The sequence below is a fragment of the Alosa pseudoharengus genome, unplaced genomic scaffold (assembly GCF_046254945.1).
Source record: "Alosa pseudoharengus isolate Yale_2024_CS ecotype anadromous, Long Island Sound unplaced genomic scaffold, YU_APseudo_1.1 YU_APseudo_1.1_scf_2, whole genome shotgun sequence".
Taxonomy (NCBI): domain Eukaryota; kingdom Metazoa; phylum Chordata; class Actinopteri; order Clupeiformes; family Clupeidae; genus Alosa; species Alosa pseudoharengus.
The window spans coordinates 53,862,700-53,887,590 of record NW_027468663.1 but is presented as its reverse complement, the minus strand read 5'-3'; the positions used below and the strand labels follow the sequence as shown (position 1 = coordinate 53,887,590).

Sequence of the window (24,891 nt, the reverse complement as noted above, 5' to 3'; positions counted from 1 at the left end):
GTAATGGTAGGCTACAGGAACAAATGAAACATGTTCTGAATGTATTCTAGTGATAGCAGAAAACTATTATAAAAATATGTTATATTTTATTTACCGAAGTATTATTGTTTGTTTAATCCAACGTGAAACTGCAATCGGTTCTAAATGCAGACCAGGCGTCTTCCCCCTACTGGCGTGGGGGTGCACTCAGAACAACCAAAAACAACCAATAACAACTAAACGGGAACGTTGTGTGAAGGTACTGTGCAACCACAGGAGAACGTTTTGGTTGGTTGGTTCCCTTAACGTTTAGAAACGTTAAGAAACCCTTAGGTAACGTTCCCTAACCGTAGTTTTTGGTTTGGTTCGAACTACCCTTTAGGGAACCATACACTAACGTTCCCGAACGTTCCCTTAACGTTTTGTGTTAGTGGGGATGCGATTATGTGTCGAACAACTTTGCGTCCTTGTGCGCTCATTTGAGATTGCATATAAGAAATGGCAAAAACGTCAAGTGTCCCTATGAAGGTTGCTCAAAACAGTTCCGAGTAAGACAATCCTTTGGAACTCACATATCTAGAAAACATAGACAGTCAAGAGTAACACAACCCTCACATGAACAGCCACACATTGAGGTTACTGACGCTACAGATGAGCCATCAATAGATGGAATGGATACGGACTCTGGAAAAGAGGCAGATACATTTGTGAAGAATTTGGCTTTGTTTTATTTAAAAATGCAGGCCAAATTACTTTTGCCAGCTACAACAATACAGTGCATTATTGATGAGTTTCAGGAGGTTCACAGCAGTGGAATGAAACATATACTTGAAAAGCTGAAACAAAAGTTAACAGAGTTGCACATACCCAATGAAGAGATACACAAGCTAGTCAGGAAACTTGAGCAAGAGGATCTTTTATCTATTTATAATGAAGGTGCTTTAAGATCAGACAGAACAAGACAAACATACTTCAAAGAAATTTTTGATTATGTTGCACCTGCCCAGATGTACCTGGGAAATAGCAAAGGGAAGGAACGCTTTTGTCAATATGTCCCGCTGAAGGAAACACTTTCTGCTTTGTTTAGGCAGTCTACTGTTAGGGATCAGTATTTACAATCAAAATCAAATGTCCGGCTGGATATGGTTTTGAATGATGTTAGTGATGGTAAAAATGTCCAAAAAAATGCCTTAATGCAGGAATCTCCCTCTTCAGTCTCTATTATCCTTTACCAGGATTCATTTGAAGTTGCAAACCCACTTGGCTCTGGCAAAAAGAAACACAAAATTATGGTCATTTACATGACAATTGGAGAAATATTGCCTCACAATCGTTCAACTGTTGACCCAACACAGCTTGTGTTACTTTGCAGGGAGGAAGACTTCAAAGATTTTGGTGAGAAGAAAGTGTTTGCTCGCCTCATTGAAGATCTGAAAGACCTGGAGGAAACAGGGTTTCCGTCTGTTGATGGTAAGTACCTTAAGGCTTCACTTGTTGCAATGTGTGGCGATAATCTAGGTTCTCACTGCATTGGTGGCTTTACAGAAAATTTCAGTAGTAGCCATCACTTTTGCAGGTACTGGTTGATTGACAGGCACACATTTCAGCAATCACCCCTAGCACTTGGCCTATGTAGAACACCGACAAACTATAATCAGAGTGTTCAGCAACTGACTTCTGACACTGATTTGATAAATGGGATTAAAAGGGATTCAATTTTTAACTCCCTGAGGTCTTTCCATGTCTCCACCGGTCTTCCTCCGTGTCTTGGGCATGACCTCATTGAGGGAGTTGTGGCAAATTATTTGGCCCTCTACATTGAATATTTGGTTAAATCTGAAAAGCATTTCACCTATGATCAGATAAACCGGGCAATCTTACAAACAAAACTTCTAGGGAATGATTCACACAATCAACCGTGTCCGTTGAAGCTAAATGCTAAAAAGCTCAGTGGCTCAGCAGTGCAAAATTGGTGTTTACTACGGCTTTTACCAATCTATGTTGGTAGGTGGATCAAGGATCCTATTGAAAGTGAGGTTTGGCAGTTGTGCCTTAAACTGAAGGAAATCACAGAATTCATTTGTGCACCCAAAATTCATCTTAATGAGGTTGCATATCTGAAAGTGTTGTTAGAGGAATATGTAGTCTTGCGCAAAACTCTGTTCCCTGACCACACCCTAAAACCAAAGCATCACTACTTGTTGCATTATCCGGACCTTATCTTGAAATTTGGACCACTTATACGTGTTTGGACACTGAGATTTGAAAGCAAGCATTCCTATTTTAAGCAGTGTGCCCGGAAACTTCACAATTTCTTAAACTTAAGTAAAACGTTAGCTGAACGACACCAGCTACTTCAGTCATACCTCAGCAGTGGTCAGTTATTTCCTCCGCTCATCCAGGTTGCAGGTGAAGCAACTGAAATTGATGAACTATCATACAACAGTGAAATTCAGAGTGTGTTAGAAGCATCAGACATCGATAAAAGCAAAACTTCTGAGGTATCTGCAGTGACATATAAAGGGACTAAATACACCAAAGGCCTCATTGTTGTTCTGGAGCACACTGGTGACACTATAATCTTTGGTAAAATATCCCTCATATTCATAGATGAGGAACAGGTGCACTTTGTTGTGTTGGTGCATGACTCAGTATTCCTAATTGATCATGGTGTTCACCACATATTTCAGTCACACAACAAATATTTGTGTGTAAATGCAGATAGTCTGCAGGACTATTATCCACTGCCAGTTTACAATACCTTGGACCTCCCTGTTGTTTCTTTGCATCATTCAGTGTGTTCTTCATTCTAGATATGGAAGCTGAATGCATTCAAGAGATTAAAAAATCCTTCAAGATCTGGATGATGAGCGTTTAAACATGCTGATTGAACATCTAACATCTGTAGTGGGAGTGCGGAAGAAAAGCCACCTGACTGTGGTAGAGAAAGAGGACCTGCAGAATCATTTAACGCCTGTTAGTATCGCTTATTCATGAGAGCTTTCCAACAAAAGGGTGAGAAAATGCATGTAAACCAACATGTTTGTTAAATGTTCCTTAAATATTGTGTTTTTTAATGTCAAAAGGTTAAAATTAAATGAGTTATTTTTTAAGATATTGCCATGTTAAACGTTCAAAGGACATTTTATGTCAAATCAACCAATGACACACGCACAGGTATCAGACCAAAATTCTCCCAGATATAGCCAGTCCATATATCAACTTAGACTTGTGCTTTATATACTGGTACACTAATAGGTATATTATGTGACAATACAAACCTTTTTGTCCAGATGATCTTGCAAGGTAATAGCATCCTCTCATTTATAGTAAAAACATAATAATTTGAGTTTTTCAACCATGTTTATGCCTTTGAAGCAGTACACAAATAAATATCCCCTTCTTTTTTAAAACCAAAGTGTGTGGGGTTTCCCCGAAATCAGTTGTTTTGACATAAAATGACCCTTAGAATTGATTTGTTATGTCCATTGATAGAATATATAGATTGATTGTGATGGAGCCATCCTTAGAAATATTCTTTTGCTGTAATATTCAAATTTCAAAAGAAAAGAGAAAAATGACCTTATTCACGGAACAAAAACTGTGTGTGTGTGGTGGGGGAGGGGTAGTACGTGTGTAAATAATGAAAACCGTTATACAGTATATATTGTGTTTATTTTGTCTTCAGAGGGAAATGGTACAGCCAGTGTCCCAGACGAACCAACGCAGTCGCTGTCGTTACTGGACACATCTCTGACAGAGGAACATCGCCACACACCTCCTCGCACGGCCACCACCTCCACTTTGATACAGAATCAGAATGCATGGGTTCAGAACTTTGCTATTCCTTGGGACAAGATGCCAGCCAGACTGTCACGCAGCATATCAAGAGGGAAGAGGGCTGATCCTGCTGATAGAAGATCCATGATCAGAACAGTGGTGGGTGCCATGCAAGAACATTGTGCCAATCCTAACAGGACTGCCTGTGTTGAAATGGCAAAAATGATTGTCTCAAAGCATCCCTTGACCTTTGCTGACACATCAGTAGATGGAGAACAGCTCGGCACTGGGTACCATTCGCTTGTTAATCAGTTGAAAATCAGAATTGAACATGTGAATCGCAATAACACCGTTGATCGCATACGGAAACCGAGGACGAGGGACGGTGAGGATCCGGGCACCTCCACCAAAACTGTCCGATGCAAGGCAGACAGTTATGGTTGCATTAACTGGCAGCCAAAATTACTTCCGGGTGGAGAGTCTGCGGAATCCTTGGAGCAGAGGAGACACAATTTGACCACCATATTCCAGTCCGTTGGGCCCAGGGCTGTTGAAATGCCAGAAGTTGACATATCAATGTCTCTAACATACATCTACCAACGACATATGATTAACGCATGCCCCCCTCCTACAATGTCTGAGATGAAAGACCAGTGGCCTTTCCTTTTCACCAAGCGAGGAGTTTGCGAACATTTCAAGACTCTGACAGGCATCGATATAACTACTCGTCTTGGAGAAGCACTTATGACTAAGGGAAAACGGATCATTAATTACTTTCAGGAACAGCACGACAATAGCATTCAGAGTCTGCTACGGGGGATGGAGACGTCAAACAACAACCAGACGGCTATTGGAGCAGTGCTCCTAATGATGAAGCACTTCAACGAAAAGGAGGAGTCCATCTTCGTGTTAGCAGATGTAAGTACAGAAACAATATATTCCATTTGATTTAATACATATAGGCCGCAAGCTAGGAATATTTTCATGACCTAGAGGAAGGTAGGACATGTGTCAATGCATGTTTAATCACATCTATAGAACATAAACTTTTAGAAAATGTATGGTTTGAGTGGTTTAATTAGCTTTCTATTAATAAAAGAGGCCAAAATGTATATGCTGTCCACTTGATTTTCATTGTAAGGCCCTCTAGCTCGCAGCCTAATATAATATATATTATGGCTAAATGAAGATCAACTTTTAAAAATGTAGACCAATTATTGGCAAATGAAAGAAGTCACTCTTAGTGTAACCCTGTGCTTTATTTTTTAAGACATTTGCAACGGCAACTTCAATTGAGAATGACATGGACCTTCCTATCACACCTCGACTGATCATGCTTGGTAAGAGATGGTTCAGAACTTAGAGAGAAGTTTTTACTGTACAAGGACTGAAGAATATTGGGTGTATTTTTCATCTTTCAGGGAACACATTACTGACTTCCACAAAATGGATGGTGAGCATGGAGGGGAAGGTGGCCTTTGTCTTGGATGAGCACTTAAGTTTCACTGATGCCCTGTCAGTATTCTTTTCCAGCTTCTATGTTTTTAACATAGAGTACCAGGAACCTGCCTGTGCAACCCTGGAATTGATACAACGGTAAGTAAATATGGTGACACTTTATTTTACGGGGCCCTTGTTCTATCTAGTGTATCTACACACTAAATGCAGTGTAACAATATGTAATATCATAATATCACGTACTTATGTTGTCCATACATAATGTATTTGTGTGTACCTACAGATCATTAGTACAGGTGTTATAAGAAGTGATTGTAAAAAGAAAGGTTTTGAACAACTCACTTTAGCAGTTGGTTTTTCTGCCGCCATCTTGCCAGTCAAGAAGTGAGTTGTTCAAAACCTAAACTCTGAACACAATGTTCTCAATGCTCAAGTTCATGTGTTGAGACTCTGGTGATACTTCGAGCAAAGTTTCATGTTGTGTCGGGCCATCTTAGTACACTACAAAATAGCATCATAGTATGACCGCATCAAAACAGTAGTGCCCCCACTAGTTTGATTCACAAAAAGACCCTAGGTTGCATTTTGGCAAGAGTTACATTTTAACAGAACATGCCACTTTTTAGGGGGAAATTAGCTTGTTTGCAGTGTGCTCCAGTGTTATTTAAGGAAATGCATACCATTCTGTTCTTTTTGCGTGTGATACTTAGTTATAAGTGTATGGGACTGTTAGAATTAAGCTCCCAGGACTACCAGAGGGAGCTATATGCTAACGGTCCCACAGACTTCCAGTGATTATGCTAAGCTGGGCTAACAGTGTTAAACAGGGCATTGCCAGCTTAGAGTGGAAAATGGTATCCTCATATCTAACTCTGGGGTAGACTGCAAATATCCGTTTTCCCAAAAAGGTATCATGTTTTTTTAACTTAACTATAACTGCTTATTTGTGATCCAGTTATCATAATTTTGCCTGTTTGGTGACATAAAGACTCTGTAAAGCACCATGAGACATGTGTAATGTTTTGGCGCTCTATAAGTGAAATTAAATTGAAAACTGAAATTATATTGTAGCATGTCCCAAAGGGGATGTGAAAGCTTCACCTTCATCATATTGATTACGTATCTAATGTTTATTTATTTATTTTTTTATCTACTCTCATCTTGTCCAGATTCTTTGTGAGAATTAATCCCGAGGATGGAACTAAGTGTACAACAAAAACAGGAGTGAGCCGAAAAACAGGACAGTTGGTGAAGAGAAAGGCCTTACCAATCAACAACAGAGTGGCGTCATTTGTGTCTAGGCTGACCCAATTTGAGTGGCAGCACTCAAACTAGGTGTGAATGTCACATTAGGGTAACACATATTTTTCTGGTAGACTGTTTTATAGTTTCTGGAGGGTTTGGCCCAAGGTTTTGGAGCTGATTTTTTTTATTGTTAGTGCACTCAGGCTAGTCCTGCCCAGATGAAGAAGCGGGTCAGTGGAGGTTAGTGGAGTCTATGGCTGGTTAAATCTCTCGGCTGAATGCCATGGCCATTGGCCGAACGTAGCTGACCCCACACTTATCGCCATGGCCACAGGGCTCAAGGGGTTCCTGCTATTCAAGCAAACAGCCAAAAGAACGACCAAGACAACTCACAAATGCCATTTGAATGCAACATCTTGCAGAACTATATACACCAATATTTAAAAGTGGCACTTTTTGTCTGTTTTTCTAGATTTTTGTTGCTGTTGTTATTTTGTTAAATACTTGACTGTCAGATAGTTATGTAAGATAAATCAGATTTTACCAAAAATACTTGCAGACCACCAAAACATCCTCCATCCTCCATGTGAGACCACACAAAAAAAACACACAAACCACACAGAAAAACACACATCCAGACACACAAACGTGTCCCCATATCCTTTTGTGCCCATGTGTACTCACAACAAAATACATACAAAAACAAATGTCCCCTTTGTTTGCCTGGTTCCTTGTTTGAGTGCAAATGGCAAAATGAAATGTGAATTGAAATGTATACTTTGAGTTAAATAAACTTGTCTATATTTTTCAATGTTTGGCTGTGTATATTTTATTAGCAGCAGGTTACTTCTGTATAATACAGTTAAACAGGTAAATAAATAAAATGTTATAATATGCCAAATCCCATAACCATAATAAGCAGTAATATGTCTACAGTACTGTTACTGTACAATTGAGATACAGTAGTGGTACTGTAAACCTGAATTACAGTAACTCCAATGCAGTGCTGTTTATCTGGAGGTTTACAGTACTGTTACTGTACAATGAGATACAGTAGTGGTACTGTAAATCTGAATTACAGTAACTTACTGGCAAAAGTGCTGCCAGTTAGTTACTGTAAAATGGCACTGAAATGTCTAACAGTGCAGCGACAAACCCTTCTGCTGCCACTATGCCAATTATGTGTGTGCTGAAGGCCAACATTGATTGTGCAGGGGCAAGTGATGAAGAAGGCCAACATTAATGAAGTCAGTACAGGACGACTGTGGAAATGGATCTCTGTTGACAAAGTAGATGGACCACTTGGACAAAAAGGCTCAAGGAATTATGGTGGGGATCCATAACTTTCCCTCTATATTAGTTGAATGGGAAGAGTTTTAGAGTTCTAGAACCTCATATCAGAACCTTCAGCTTGCACTGGGACAGCACTTTAGATGGTACTTGGAATCGACCCTTCGCTTAGTCCCGCCCCCCTTAGTTACTAAGACCTCAGACTGGAGTTGACTAGAACTTCAATTGTAGCTGTAACCCTGTCTGTAAAAGTTACAACCCAAGAGGCTCTTTTACAGAGCCACGGACCTGATTTCATTTAGAATCCATTTAACAACTCCAGTATGATATGGAGACACACAAATTAATATCTTGGTTTGTTGGGTGACAAACTTAGACGGGGGGCGAGTGGGACACACTGATATTAATACCTACAGTAGCTGTTCTAGATAGACTTGCATGCATATCACAAGGACACCGGGTCATGTCATGTAACATGAACATGGTACTGCAAATAAACGGAAACATAATCTACATTGCAGAGCGACTTCAACCTTATTATTTTATGGCGAATAAATGTTACACTGTGTACATCCCTATGCTTTTCTGATGAGGCGATGCTAGCACGTTAGCAGTGGTTAGCTAACTATGATAACGTTAGTGACAATCATATTATACACATGCTGAGAACAATAAACATCCTTGTTTGTCTTAGTTATATTGAGTTGACTGTGTGGCTTAATCCACAGATGTGGTGGAGCACTGTTTCATTATGGTTTGCTAAGGAGTAAGTTAACCCTTTGCTTAAAATAGGAGGGAGCTGATTGGGAGGAGAGAATTTAATCTAATTTAACATAATTACAAAAAAGCATAATCAAGATTGAAAGCCATTATTCTGTGTATCGGTGTTGCGTTAATCCCACACATGTCGTTTGGCCGTCCTTTTTCAACTTACATCACTATACAATCCCATAAAAGCGGAAAAAAATCAGCTGCTCCCAATGCATTTCTATGGAGCCGTAAGGTAAAGGTGTCGGAGTTTGTCTGCATGTGTGGAGCTACTGGACTGCCATTGGCTCATCCGTGTTCGATGGGCGGGGCTTGCGATAGGTCAATTGACAGGACCCTGTGTTATTTTTAACTAAGTCTTCTATTTGTACTTTTGTTACTGTTGATTTTTCTTTAACCATGAGTATGTTTGTGTGCATAAATGGGAGGATTAAGAACTGTAATTTCAATTATAATGGATGAAATAAACTTTTGCCGTGAGGCAGTTGGCAGTAGCTCTGGGGGACTGTGGCAATGTAATAAAGCTCTGTCTGCGGCAGAAGAGTGAGCTCTAATTCAATAGAGGGGATCTATACCCCCAGCCCCTAATCAGTCAGCCAAGGCTTTTGTTTGGAGACCCAAACACACACAGACCTTCTAATGAGAGGGAATTAGACAGTTTAGATGGAGACGGACTAGGAGAGACAAACAGAGAGAGAGAGAGAGAGAGAGAGAGAGAGAAACAAACACACACACACTCACAAAACAAACTAAATGATTTATATATATTATAAGAGACGTGTCTCTCTACGTGACTCGTTGCAGTTGCCCTCTGCATCATTTGAGACAGGGTCTTCATACACGTTTGAGACAGGGTCCTGTTAAGAGGCATAACGTGTTCATACACATTTGAGACAGGGTCCTGTTAAGAGGCATAACGTGTTCATACACACACATGCACATTCTATCAAATTAGCCATCTAATGTCAGCCTATAGCCACTCACTGAGAAGGACTGTTTTCATTTCAACACAAATGACACAAACTGCATCCACCTAAAGCTGTGATTTTGTTTATTTATTTACTGATTGGGCCAGTGAGAACACAGAGGCCAAGAGGAACGAACGGGAGGAGGACCGTGAACGCCGTAGATGGATGACATCTTTTTTAGCCTCCAGACACACACACATGGACACACACACACTCAACACAGAGGCAAGGGGGAGGAGGACCGTAAATGGGTAGATGGGTGACAGTTCTTTCACTAACGCTTCAATCCTGTGCAGTAGTTTGAAGAGGGTTCTCCATAACCATGAATTACCTTAGCAATCTATGTGAGGTTAAAACCCAAACCTGGACACACACACGCACACTATCAGATACGCACACACACACACGCACACCATCAGATACGCGCGCTCACACACACACAGAGACAGAGACACATCAACAACACCTATTTTGTCCTTGCCTGTGTGTCCTTTAAGAGAGACTATCTTCATAAATGTTTAAAGACTTCAGTTTTAAATTGAGGTGACAGGTTCCAGAGGCGAGAGGGTGGGGGGCGGGGGGGTGTTGTCCTTTCTGTCCTTGCAGTAAAGCCTCTCTGGTGTATAGTGACCAGCTCAGAGTAGAGTAAAATTAGGACATCATATGTGCAGGACAGTCACAATTTGTTCTGAAAAAGGCCTGACTTTTCTCTTGTATGAGCTGAAGATGTCTTGTTAGTCATGATAGACTCAAGATCTTCAAAGAGAGTCTTCAGCAGTCGGACTCGTAACCGGAGGGTTGCCGGTTCGAACCCCGACCAGTAGGCACGGCTGAAGTGCCCTTGAGCAAGGCACCTTGAGCCCTTGAGCAAGTCACTGCTCCACGAGCGCCGCTGTTGTTGCAGGCAGCTCACTGCGCTGGGATTAGTGTGTGCTTCACCTCACTGTGTGCTGTGTGTGTTTCACTAATTCACGGATTGGGAATATAGAATGCAGAGGTGGTCCTGTGTGTGTGTATGTGTGTGTGTGTGTGTGTGTGTGTGTGTGTGCCTGTGTCACAGTTAGTATGTTTACATGCACAGTTAAAGGAACAGCATGTCGTGAGTACAGTATGAAGTGAGTGAACAAAAAGAAAATTCCTAGTTACTGTTTGTGGCCTGCGTATTCACAATGAGGACAAACGGCAATGCGGATTAAGACCAGGCGATTTCCTAGTCCGGCATTGACTTGAGACTATATGGACTAGTTGCACGAAAGGCTCTTGGTGAGCTTGTTTGTTTCCTGTGGAGCCAGGTGTGTACCTGACGCTATTCTGAATGTACTGTAATCTACAAGGACCCGGTTAGGTGTTGCACCTAGTGAATCAGCACGTTACGATACAGAAGGACGTGTAGACACTAATTACATTCAGAATAGCGGCAGGTTCAAACACACCTGGCTCCACAGGAAACAAACAGGCTCACCGAGAGCCTTTCGTGCACCTCGTCCATTGGAGCGAAGCACAGGCGCAGAAGCACAGCTACTTGGGTGCAGGGGTTGTTTGTGCTGTGGCGAGTTAGAAAAGGTACTCATGTGTTGCATGATATCTCTGCACCCAAGTAGCAGTGCTTCTACTGTGCTTCACAGTTAGTGTGTGTGCAGTCAGACCTGAGATTAATCACTGACCAACAGACAAGTGCCTGCACACACACACACAGACTTGTCTAGATTTATGTTGTGTGTTTGCATGTTTGCATATCTACTTACATACCACATTATGTAGAACTGCCATAAGGGTCATTTTTACCCCTAGATTGTAAAGTCTATATTCACCAGCAAGATTATATTTCTCTTAAACAAAGTCGTTGTACATGCAACTTTCTAAATGGTCAAGATGACCTTGGTGGCAGTTTTGCTATTCAACCTGCATGCTAGTGTACTTGTGTTATATGGCAGTTTAAGTACACAGGTCTGGATGGTTACGAGTGTACATGTATATCCTTGCCCCTGGCAACAGATGCAGTTCAGCAATGTGTGTTTTGTAAGACAGCAGTTATCCTTCACACATCAGTTGGCATGACACACATACTGTATACACATACACCATTTCTAAAGCCAGCCATCAGGCATGCTTACTAACTGGTTACTGTAAATGCTCTTGAATTTTCCCTTGGGGATCAATAAAGTATCTATCTACTGTATCTCAGATTTCCAGTTCAGTTCTCAGTTCTGCTGCGTGATGGTGCCTCCGCCAGGCTGTTGTCCTCGGGTTACTGGCCTCTCTACCCTGCTACCAACCTGTGCTTAGTGATGCTTGAGGCGGTGTTAAGCAGGGGTGCCTTAATACCACCTGAGGCTCCTGGGCTACATGTTTTTAAGCACACACCCCCCCCCCAAACCGCAAATATTAATTATGATTAAATGAAACCCGGCCCGCGATCTGACCCGCCTATTTACATAACGTGCGCTTTTGGTTAATAAAGCCTAACATGCAGTGTAGCCTATCATTATTGAGCCTATGTAAAACATTTACAGTACATAAACAGGAACAGAAAGCCCTCCTTAATCACGTCAGCCTACCCATGACATCGCTTGTCAAAAAGGCTAGCCTACTGCACGAAAACAAGCGTTGAACTTTTACAACACTGGCTGTAGCAGGCTAAGTTAAAAAATGGGTTACATTTGGACGTTTCAAGCTTTTCAAACGTGCATGTGTTTGTCGTGTCGGAGGTTTTTTGAAATTCTGTCTATTTAACACACCATTTTAGCGCAGCGTGGGAGGGACAGAAATACTTTTAGCCTACAGAACAAGCAGCTGGCTCATGTGACGTGAACATTGGCTACCTTATGCATTATCACTACGTACCCTACATGGAGACATATCTCACGTTAACATTGGAGAAAACATAACGAATGGGTTAGCACAAACTTAGCTTTTGATAAACGGAGATGCAGATTACTAATTAATTTCTTTGCGCAACAGCCCATGTTCTGCGTTCACTCCAGTGAGACAAGTGAAATACATGTTTTTAAAGCGGTTTCATTGCCAGGCTATTTGCTATGATATTCTATGCCTTCTGTTCTATGCCTTCTATGCCTTCTGTTTTCATGGACAGTTACAGGAATCCACGTCATTCGTTTATCGTTGCTTCAATCCTACCCACGTTATCTCCAGAGTTTGTAAGTTTGTCAGTCAGTTTCAGCCTCTCCTCTAGCTCCTCTACACACCCGTTGGGATTTATTAAGTTTTGTTACATTTTGTTACACTTTAGAAGCGAAGACAAAGGGGGCCTCTGCAAGGATGTCATTGTGCGAAGTGCTCAATTATGTAGGCTAGCTCCAGAGTAGGCTAATGACTGATGCCGCGAATACGGACACGACCATTTATTATTATTGATAATCATTATTATTATTAGGAGGCCCCTCATTGGTCGAGGCCCCTGGGCTAAAGCCCAGGTAAGCCCCTGCATTAAGGCGCCAGTGGTGTTAAGGTGGAAGGCAGGTGAACGACTCCGTGAGGTAAGGGCAATTCAGTGCCAAAACAAGATAAATAGTCACATTGTGTCAAAGACTGCATTGCTAGCAATTAACTGATAAAATAGTCTAATAAGGCAAATAAAAGAAAATGAGAAGAACCTAAATAAGCTGAGACATTTTGCTTTGTACACTCTCAGAGACATTTTGATTTGTACACTATCAGAGCATTTTGATTTGTACACTATCAGAGCATTTTGATTGGACCACTATCAGAGCATTTTAGCTTTACAACCACAAAAAATGAATTTGAACGTCCTACACTTGACCTGAGCGTGACGTTTACATCGCGGTGGCATTGAACGTCCTACACTTGACCTGCGTGACGTTTACATCGCGGTGGCATTGTGGGTGGAATCTAGGACAACAGAGAGGGACTGTCAGCATGATAATGGGGTGGCTAACGTTTCGGCTTGAAGCCCTGGCCATTAACATACATGTGTAAGCTTCAACATAGCCATGTTTGGGCCTGGCTGTGACATTTGTGACTATTGTTTTCTTTGTTGATGTGTCTGTATCTGTGTCATCTATATTTTGTGTGTTTCTGAATAGGAGGAGTGTGTGTGTGTCATTAAAAAGTTTACGCAGCACACAGCAGCATGGCTTCCAGCAGCATGGGCCTTTGTGTCCTCTGATCCAAACTCCCTCTAGTCTCTTTAAAGCAGCCGCAGCTCCACAAAGGCCCACAGTCCTGTTAAACACACACTTTGTGTTTGTGGAGGAGAACACAGCCCTACAGGGGAGACCTATCACCTCACCAGCTTCAAAACAAACACACACAGACACACACAGACACACACAGACACACACAGACACACACAGACACACACACACACACACACACACACACACACACACACACACACACAAGCACACACATCAATAGAATGACGCACAGCAGGCTGAGGTGTTGTATCCCATTGTGGCGATGAGGCCAGTTTGTGAGCACAGGGGGGCTTAAAACAGACAAAGGCGTCTTCATTAGTGCCTGTCAGAAAAAAGAAAAACAAATGTACATGAGTCACATTGCAGATGATCACGCCTGCATTAACACATACTGTCACCTGTCATTACCGCCCCCCAGCAGAGTACACACACACACACACACACACACACACACACCATTGCGGATAGCGAGCTGAGTCCAGGAAAACCCAAACACACTATTAGAGCCTCAGAGAGGACACAAAATGGCCCCCCTCAAGTTCTCAGTTCCGTCTACATTTTCACAAACAGGCCAATGAGGTGATACATCACAGGTGAACCAAAACATATGTTGTCTGGGTGGTAGGGCTGGGGGTAAATGATTATTTATTAAACGATTAATCGGGCGATTATTTTATAGTTTAGTCGACTAATCTAACAACTAATTGGATGATTAATCTAACAATTATTTTTCTGTTGCTGGATTAATACAAATTATAATGTATCTCAAATAAATACCAACAAAAATCTTAATAACATACTTTATTAAACAACAGTTTTGCACAGCAAAAAATCTTCTGCTTTACACAAAATAAAATAAATACAATTATTTGTACTGTTATACAAAATGAAAGGCCAGCCTGTTTTACTCTTTTACAGTACCAATATAACTCTCTTGTTCAAAAAATTCAAAAGTTGTAGTGCAAAAAAAAAAAAAAAACACTGTGCAATGCACAGTATAGACATTCCTGAGAGTGTTTAACACAATATAAAATTCCTGTTTTCAGTTTTACAGTCCCAACCAGTGGTGTAGTCTATAGTTAGCTGTAGTGGGTATACTGTGATCAACCCCAAATGTTTATACGTATCCTCGCCTATTTTAAGTGGGTGTACTGAGATGGTGGGGATGCTTTTCAAGTGGGTATACTGCATAGTCCTGCGTATCACATATAATAAATAGCCTACACTACTGGTCCAAACCTGGCCTGGACATTGCTTGGCTCCGTTAGTTGACATTGGTGAACTAGCGTACTGAATCATGATACTATAAGCTGGCTAACGTTAGTCTAATGTTATGTATTTGACTCGTAAATGATCACAGCATGACTAACGTTAAGTCGCATTAGTTAGCTAATGTTAGTCAGATAACGTTAAAAGCTACTGCAATCTGCTTGCTCCCGTTAGCTAGATCTAGCAGCTGTTTAGCAGCTGGGGGTGCCTCCGTTTCAGATGCTCCCACATTGCTGTTGTGCCTGTGTGGTATACCAACTCCATTTGGCAAAGAGCGCAAATAACGATACCTTTACGTTTGGGACTAAATTTGAAGTATTCCCATACCTTCGATGATTTAGGGCGAGCTGTTTTTTAGGACTTTTTCTTTAATTGGGGCTTTTTGCAGGGCTTTGTTGGGAATTCTGTGAGAAGGTTGCTGTTTCGTCCTTGATTCTGCAAAGTTTTGGTCTTCCACGTGTGTGTGGCGAGCTGTGGCGAAGCGTCGACGCAAAAATATGACGTCGATGTAATTTTGAAGTCGACACGTCGCTACAGGCCTACTGTGTGGATTAGTGAACACAAACATCTGTTGTCTGGGTGGATTGGTGAACACAAACATATGTTGTCTGTGTGGATTGGTGAACACAAACGTATGTTGTCTGTGTGGATTGGTGAACACAAACATATGTTGTCTGTGTGGATTGGTGGATGAGCTGGCAATTTAATGCTGGGAGGATCAGCCAATGCACATGGAGGACATATTGTGGCCATCAGTTATATGGCAAATTGAGACAACCGGAACTAACCAGTACTATTCAGTTAAATCAACCAGCACGATTCAGTTAAATCAACCAGTACTATTCAGTTAAATCACCCAGTACTATTCAGTTAAATCAACCAGTTAAATCACCCAGTACTATTCAGTTAAATCAACTTGGACCAACTAGACCATACACAATGAGTTGAAATAATTAGCAAATCCAATTTCAGTGTCTCAGGACTATGGCTGTTTTCCCAGAAATATGGAATTTCATTTGCCAGGCATGAGGTGCATCTTGGGTAGGTGGAATATGGTTCGCCAGGCATGAGGTGCATCCTGGGTAGGACCCTGTCTCGGTGTGCTCTCCCATTCACTGAGCTGTTAAAAGGTCATGACCTTAACTTCCTGCAACCAAACTACTGGAATAAAGTGTGTGGAGGGACCATCATTTATCACACATACACACACACACACACACTCTCTCTTTCTCTCCCTCTCTTACACTTACACAAGCGTGCACTCACATGCTCTCGGCAGTACCACGGGCAAATAAACGCTTTGCTACAGCTCAACCCATTTATAACAGTTACATGGTGATGCAGAGAGGGGAGGAGGCAAGTATGTTGGAGAAAAGGAGAGGGGGCAAGTATGATGGAGGGAGAGGTGAGGGGGCAATTATGACGGAGGAAGAGGAGAGGGGGCAAGTATGTTGGAGAAGAGGAGAGGGGGCAAGTATGATGGAGGAAAAGGGGGCAAGTATGATGGAGGGAGAGGGGAGGGGCAAGTATGTTGGAGGGAGAGGGGGCAAGTATGATGGAGGAAGAGGGGGCAAGTATGTTGGTGAAGAGGAGAGGGGGCAAGTATGTTGGAAATGAGGAGGGGGGGAATAACAAAGAAAGAAAGAAAAAGGTGAGTAGGGAGGACAGACAAGAATGGGAGGATTAAAAAGAGATAGAGAGAGGGATGAATGGTGGAGAGAGAGGATATATACACAGTGAGGTGGAGAGAGGGATGGAGAGGAGGGTACAGAGAGAGAGAGATAGAAAGAAAGATAAAGAGTGAGAGTAAGGGCTGGCTGCCTGAACAAACCCCAATGCCAAACACTGAGTAACAGCCAGCACCTTGAACACTCCACTGATCTCCATCCATCTCTGGGCACACACACACAAGCACGCACACACACACACACACAAACCCGCTAACGCACACATACACGCACACGCGTGCGTGCACGCACGCACACACACACATACACACACACGCACGCACGCACGCACACACACACACACACGCGCGCACGCACACACACGCACACACACTCACACTCACGCATGCACACACACACACATGCACTCACGCATGCACACACACACGCACACACATGTATGCACGCACACACACACACACACACACTCTCAGGGAGAAAAACAGACAAAGAGAAGAGGGTGACAGAACAAGTGCGCAAGAGAGATGGAGAGAAGAAGCTGTCTGAGTGAGAGAGATGCTGTTGCTTGTATCATAATCATGAGCTGGACTATAGTGTGACTCCTCACCCCCTCCATCAGCCCACAGGAGGACTCGGCAGTATCACAACAGGGAAGAAAGGAGGAGAGGAGGAGGTGGTAAACAGAGGAGAGGAGAGAAAAGAAGAGAGAGAGGAGAGGATGAGGTGGTAAACAGAGGAGAGGAAAGAAAAGAAGAGAGGATGAAAGGAGGAGGCGGTAAACAGAGGGGAGGAAAGAAAAGAAGAGAGGAGGAGAGAACAGATGGAGAGGGACTAGAAGGAAAGGTGAGTGAAGAAGATAATGAAGATAAGATGAGGAAAGAGAGAAAGTGAGGATGAGAAAAGAAAGTGAGGATGAGAAGAGAAAGTGAGGATGAGAAGAGAGAAAGTGAGGATGAGAAGAGAAAGTGAGGATGACAAGAGAGAAAGTGAGGAAGAGATGAGAAGAGAGAAAGTGAGGATGAGAAGAAAAGACAGAAAGTGAGGATGAGAAGAAAAGAGAAAGAGAGGATGAGAAGAGAGGTGGAGTGGGGTGATAAAAGAGATAGAACACACAGAGACACACGCCAGGGCAGTGGAAAGGAGCTGTTACTCATTCAGAGAAAAGGTGTGTGTGTGCCAGTGTGTGTGTGTGCCAGTGTGTGCCAGTGTGTGCAAGTGTGTGTGTGTGTGTGTGCCAGTGTGTGCCAGTGTGTGTGTGTGTGTGTGTGTGTGTGTGTGTGTGTGCCAGTGTGTGTGTGTGTGTGTGTGTGTGTGTGCAGTAAGGTGGCGACATCTTGGTGACAGAAGGTCGTGTTAGCATCTGCCGAGCTGGAGACAAGACATCACTTCTCCTCCTTTACTCTCCTGCTCACCTCCCCATCACTACCCCCCCATCTCTCTCCCTCCCTCCCTCCCTGCCTCCCCCTCTCTCTCTCTCCCTCCCTACCCCTCCTTCCTCTATCTGTTCTGTTCTTCATCAGAATGCTGCCCCCGTTACGGAAACAAATGCGCTCGACTTGTTCCAATTAGTGAGATTCCAACACGCTGCTCCACTCTGGGCATGTAGCCTTTAATGAAGACACTTACTGATACCCCCCGCCCCTTCCTCTCTCCCCCTCCTCCCTCTCTCTCTCCAACAGCCCCTCTGCTGTCTCTCTCCCCCTCCTCCCTTTCTCTCTCTCTCTCCCCCTCCCTCTCTCCCCCTCCTCCCTCTCTCCCCCTCTCCCTCTCTCCCCCTCTCCCTCCCTCTCTCTCCCTCTCTCCCCCTCCTCCCTCTCCCCCTCCTCCCTCTCCCCCTCTCCCTCCCCTCTCTCTCTCCCTCCCTCTGCCGTCTCTCTCTCTTGCTCCTGTTCACCAGACAAACACTAAAACATGCCGCTACTGTCTGCTCATTTATCATCCTGGATGGACAAGGGGTGGGACACGGGCATCATTTCTCTCCTATCTTGTTTTAGTGCGGCCACTCTGATGGAACGTGTGTGTGTGTGTGTGTGTGTGTGTGTGTGTGTGTGTGTGTGTGTGTGTGTGTGTGTGTGTGTGAGAGAGAGAGAGAGAAAAAAGAGAGAGAGAGAAAGACAGAGAGAAAGAGAGAGAGAGAAAGGGTGTTATATGGATCCATTTGATGAGAGAGGCTTAAATGGTGACACTGAGCAGACTAAAAATTCATGTGAAACCTTGAACGCATTAATCGCTCTTTGTCTGTCTCTACATTACTCTCTCTCACTCTCTCCCTCCTTCCATTTTTAAAACTCTGTCTATCTCTCGTTGTCAGGGTTTAAGCATCTTGATGGCCTCCATAGAGTAGCTTCTTTTTCTCTTTCAATATTGGCAAACACTAAGAGAGTGGGCGATTGGAGCTTACTGGCTGTCCTTGTTATTGATGACATGCCAAAAAAAAAACCGCAACTCCCAGCAGCCCATCTTCTGAATTGAACTTTCCTTTGAAAATTTGCAACAACAACAACACGTTACATTTATAGCGCTTTTCTCAACACTCAAAGTGCTTCACATGGAAGGGGGGACCTCACTAACCACCAATGTGTAGCACCCACCTGGGTGATGCACGGCAGCCATTATGCGCCAGAACGCTCACCCCACACCAGCTTGAGGTGGAGAGTGAGGGAGTGAATGAGCCAATTACAGTGGGGGATGATTAGGGGGCCAGATTGAATGAGCAAAGTTGGAAATTTAGCCAGGACACCGGGGAATCCCCTGTTCTTTGCGATAAGTGCCATGGGATCTTTAATAACCACAGTGAAAGTTTCGTTTCCTCAGCCTCCTCTGCTCAGGGCACAGCCCATGCCTCTGGAGAGCCAGATATGATTGGTTGACTGACAGCAGGAGGACTCATGTAACCTCATGTAACCTGGTCCTGTGTGTTTCCCCTTGTGCCAAATAAGAGTCTAGCTGCTCCCACTGTATTAGATAGCCCTCAAATGTAGCCATGGCCTCCTAGCTGCTCCCACTGTATTAGATAGCCCTCAAATGTAGCCATGGCCTCCTAGCTGCTCCCACTGTATTAGATAGATTGTTATATACCCTCCAAAGGGAAATGTGGTACCAGTGGTATCAAGTGTCAAAAACAAATCTGACTAGTGAGACATGACAAAGTCAAACAACCGTGAAGATCAAACTAATGATAGTAGTCAGGGCCAATAAAGCCCATTTAAACAACTACATGCATTATTCTTCATTATAGTGATTTGACCAAAAGAGTAGATTTATTGTCTGACACTCCAAAATGATTTGTGTTTGACTCTCCTGTGTGATTCCTCTGCATGGCCTTCTATAAAAGGAAGTCATTTTCATCAGGTAATAAAACAATGAAATGACTGCCAGATACAAGGTCACTGGACACTAAGTCACCTCCTTGCAGGCCTACAACACTCTTCCTTTTGGGAGCATATTCCGTTTAAGGTGTTTTCATGACCCAATATTCCGTATGAAACAGGCATATGCTAGGGTGTGCAAACGGTTTATTAGTAAACTGAATATGGACTTTTTTCGGTTTATTTCAATCAGAATAAGGTGTTTACTACTACTAAAAATATTAATTATTGTTGATAGTTATGTGGAGTTCTCTCAATGTGGCAGGATTGTACGTATTCATCGATTTCTCCCAGGAGAAATTATAGTTTTTGTTCTTTTTTAAAAGGGGCCATATTATGCAAAACTCCCTTTTCTGTGCTTTTGTTCTTCCATTTGGGTCTCTGATGCTTTTACAAACACTCCAGGTGAAAAACAAAACCATGCGAGTTTTTGTTGGTTAGTTGAGAGAGGTTGATGTCTCTCTAAAACTACTGTATGTGCGGTGAGTTAGTCAGAAATCTCCCTTATTGAGACGTCACAATTAGGAAAATGTGAATATTACTACCCCCAGAGCCATATAGGGCCTACCATCCCCATCTGAAAATATCCCCCCACTAGGTAGGAACTTCCGTCGAAGATCCTCCATTTTGGTCATAGCCTGTTGTTTCCAGTAGGCTAGGCTACACAAAATATCCAAACCTCTTTTACGCACCTGATGTCATCCATATTTCAAGTATACAAACAGACACTCCCCAGGACACGTCTCGTTCTTGTTGGAATATTTACAAGTGGAAGTGGGGTTGGTAATTTAGCCGTAGGTACAAGGCCGAAGGCCATATAACGTAGCCTAGCCTACGCTGGAAGCGACCCAGGCCATCCGGTAAATAGGCAGCCAATTTCACAAAGGCTTTTAAAGGAAAATTCCGTTTTTTAGCACTTTAAGGCCCTTTTCTGGTTTGTTTTGGATGAACTAGAGTGGTGGACACTGAAATTTTGACGATTGGTCCGGTCTCGACTTTTCTGACTCGTTTTGAATCGCCTTTGACTTCTCAGGGTGGCTGGCAATGGGCATACTGTAGTAGGCTACTCAAACATGTCCTAAAAAAACCCTTAATGTTCGTTTTTAGTGGTGTTCGTTGATGTTCCAAAACAAGTAGCGTAGAGAAATACAGTTTCTGTCGTCTTTTATTTGGCATTTTGTAAAATCCCATTGATTTCTGTTGGAAGACTCATTGCACGTTGATATTACTGCGCCACCGTCTATGCTTCAAGTTCAAATACGAATCATACATTGCGCCGATATATTTGCTTTTAATAGTCAACGAACTCCACTAACCACTCGGTGAGTTGCACAGTTTTGAAAACGAACGTTAAGGGTTGTTTTAGGACATATTGCTGTGTCTCCTCATTAGAAAGTCTCTGATAATACTCCATGCTAGCCTACCTCTCAAGGTCACGCTAGCCTGCCTGTCAAGGTCTGCTTTCAGAAAGGCCTACTGACTGTAAGGAGGCAGGGTTTTCAGAATCAAGCCTTTGACAAACAGACTGACTGATATAAAATCATTGGATCAGATTCACATCCAGTTAAAAGTGCATTAAACTCCATTGATTTTTCTTTTCTTTTGACATTTCTGTGTGGGAAAGGCCAGATGACATTGCTATCGTGCATGCTAACAGCTATGTATTATAAACTATGCACCGTGCATGCTAACAGCTATGTATTATAAACTATGCACCATGCATGCTAACAGCTATGTATTATAAACTATGCACCGTGCATGCTAACAGCTATGTATTGTAACAAACTGCACAGTTGTCTCAGAATGTTTTTTATTGGTTACGCACCAAAACACACAAACACATAATTCCGGGCCAGACCTGGCCCTATGCTCCAGCACTAAACATCTAGGTGAGGCTGTATCTTCAACACACACTAGTTAGACCCGGTTATGAACACTGTAATCAACTATAAACATAAACACGACAGACAGGACGTACAACATTGGTAACTTGCATGGTTTAGCACATGAACATTACACACATACACACACTGCACAGCATCATGGGAGCACAGTCCTGAACAGCTAGGCTCAGATCATTACAGTATTATAAACTATGTACCGTGCATGCTAACAGCTATGTATTATAAACTATGTACCGTGCATGCTAACAGCCAGTGGCGTGCACAGACATTTTGGGGGGCAGGTGCTCAGAAGGGGGGGGGGGGGCACTTTTTAGCGCACGTGGAACACTTAATTATAAAAAAAAATTACACGCACATGTTGAATGAAATTTGACTTGTGCTGCAATTAGTAAATCAATATACAATTAAGACAATAAAGAGACCAAAATGTGTTAATTTATGTTGCCTAACAAAACCTATACAACAGAAAAAATTTGTCTTAACACATAGATCTGCAATTGCAAACTCTACCTAAATTATTTGTAGCCTATGTGGTCGTCCTCACGTTATCTGTCATTGACCTGGGTTACAGCGTAAAACTTTATCAGGTGACCAGTCGGCTAAAAATGCTTAGTTGTTTGATGCTGTATGAGACATTTCACTGCACAACAAAATGATTACACGTTGGGCTTAGAGGGCAAACTGTACGATTTTACTTGATCTGTAAGACAATAAAGAGACCAAACAGTACGAGAAGGAGTTATAGTGGGCTACTGACTGTTGTCATTACATGAATGCAGATGGGCATTTTTCACAGGTAATGGGGAACTTCCCGTTTCTTCTGTCACAAATGAATGTGTTGATACATGTTGCCTAACAAAACATATACAACGGAAAACACATAAATTTGCAAAATCTACCGAAATTATTTGTATGTGGTCGTCACGTTATCTGTCATTGATTTGGGCTACAGCGTAAAACTTTATCTAGCTTCATCTAACTAGTTTATCAGGTGACCAGTCGGCAAAAATGCTTGTTTGGTGCTGAATGAGACATTTTACTGCACAACAAAATTATTACATGTTGGGCTTAGAGGGCAAACTGTAAGATTTTGCTTGATCTGTATGTTACCTGGCTGATGTGGCACGGGAGAAGCAGCCTGTCAGCGACCATGCCTGCTATCTGAAGACGCTTACTGAACTGCTATAGTGCTGCGCATCTGGCGTACCCTGCGCGCGACCGCGCGAGTTCACGTGACAAAGGAAGAGAGATAGGCTGGTCGGGTGTGCGCAAGGAGGTGGCTCATTTCGGGGCATTGTTTCAGTCGTTTTTAATGGCTCAGGTTTTTCAAAACCGACCTCAGTAAAATCTTAATAATATTAATAATTAAAAAAAAAGGGCAAACTTCCTAGTGCTTTAGCACCACCTAGTGTCTATGTATGCACGCCTATGCTAACAGCTATGTATTATAAACTATGTACCATGCACAGAGGTGGGCAGTAACGAAGTACATTTACTTAAGTACTGTACTTAAGTACAGATTTTGAGTATTTGTACTTCACTTGAGTTATTTTTTTAAAAAATACTTTCACTTTCACTTCACTACATCTGAATGACAAAAATCGTACTTTTAACTTCACTACATTTCTGTTAAGGCTCTCGTTACTTTTAACTTTCAATAAACTAGGTCTAGCCTATATCGAAACTCTGTCCCCCCCTCCCCTCTCTTCTAAAATGTGATGGTTTGTTCGCAGGTGACAGCCTATCACTAATCAGGGTTGCGTCACATCTGTGTGCTAGGCTATAAAACCAAGTTCAACGTCTAACCGTTCTCTATTCCTAAATCGACAGCAAGATGGAGGTAGACGGAGACGGAGATGAAGGCGGATGCCCTGTCGAGTACTCGCACCCATGGCCGTATCTCGACAAAATGTTTAAGTTTACTGAACGGATAAACGATTCCTATCGTTTTAAATGTGTGCTTTGTTTGCCGAAAGTAAACCACATCACTGCATACAAAAATTTAAATAAAATAAACATTTTCTTTCTGTCAGTTGGGTTTCTTCATTCTGTAACATTCTATAATCCCTTATTCTGCAGCTTATACAAGCTAGTCAGGGGCATGCATTTAAGTGTTAAACCTTACACATGTAATTTCAAATTGTACTTTAATACTTAAGTATTTTTAAAATCAAGTACTTCAGTACTTTCACTTAAGTACAAGTGTACAGTACTTGTATCGGAGTAACATTTGACCAGTAGTATCTGTACTTTGACTTAAGTACTGAAATTGAGTACTTTGCCCACCTCTGACCATGCATGCTAACAGCTATGTATTATAAACTATGCATAACATCTGCCAGCATCCCTCAAGATATCAATAGCGATCAGAAATTCCATGTCCTTACACACACACACACACACACACACACACGCACACATGCATGCACACATGCATGCACACACACATGCACACACACACACAAACAGAACAAGATAAATTGAGAGCTTATTTTTTTCCTTTTCATATAATTTCATTGTATCATTCTCCATCTATGAGCTCAGACAGAGGAGTAATGTAATCTAGGCAGCCAGGTCGCTCTGCTGTAACACAGGCATTAGTATGTCCTACCACGGAGCTCCATCCGGATTTAATGCCACAAATTAAACCAAATAGATGCCACGGATTCAATCACACCTTTTCATTTGATTAAGGCGTATTGAATGAGAATTCAATTAAAAGGGACGGGTGCATGGTGGTAATTACATATACCTGTCAATCAGACTTTGGGAATTAGGAGTCCCCAGCACGCAAAGACTGAGAGAAGAAGTAAAACGGCACTTTCATCTCTCGCAACACGGCCAAGTCACCTGTGTAAGTTCACCTGTGTGAGTGTGCATGCCAGAGTTTCCTCTAGAAAAAAATGGTTACCGGCAGAGGTTTCGTTTTCCGTACATTTCGATGATCAAATATCCTGTTATCGCTTTATTATTAGTCATGTTGAGGAAAACTGGAG

The 24,891-nt window shown here is 42.4% G+C and overlaps 1 protein-coding gene across 1 annotated transcript; it reads left to right on the top strand.

The window, feature by feature from the left end:
• Positions 1 to 477: 477 nt before the first annotated feature.
• LOC143133585 (uncharacterized) lies at positions 478 to 6,552 on the top strand. The gene is made up of 6 exons (XM_076293334.1): positions 478 to 527; positions 1,352 to 1,449; positions 3,668 to 4,677; positions 5,030 to 5,099; positions 5,181 to 5,355; positions 6,387 to 6,552. The coding sequence occupies exons 1-6, from the start codon at positions 478 to 480 to the stop codon at positions 6,550 to 6,552; spliced, it is 1,569 nt and encodes a 522-aa protein (XP_076149449.1).
• Positions 6,553 to 24,891: the final 18,339 nt, after the last annotated feature.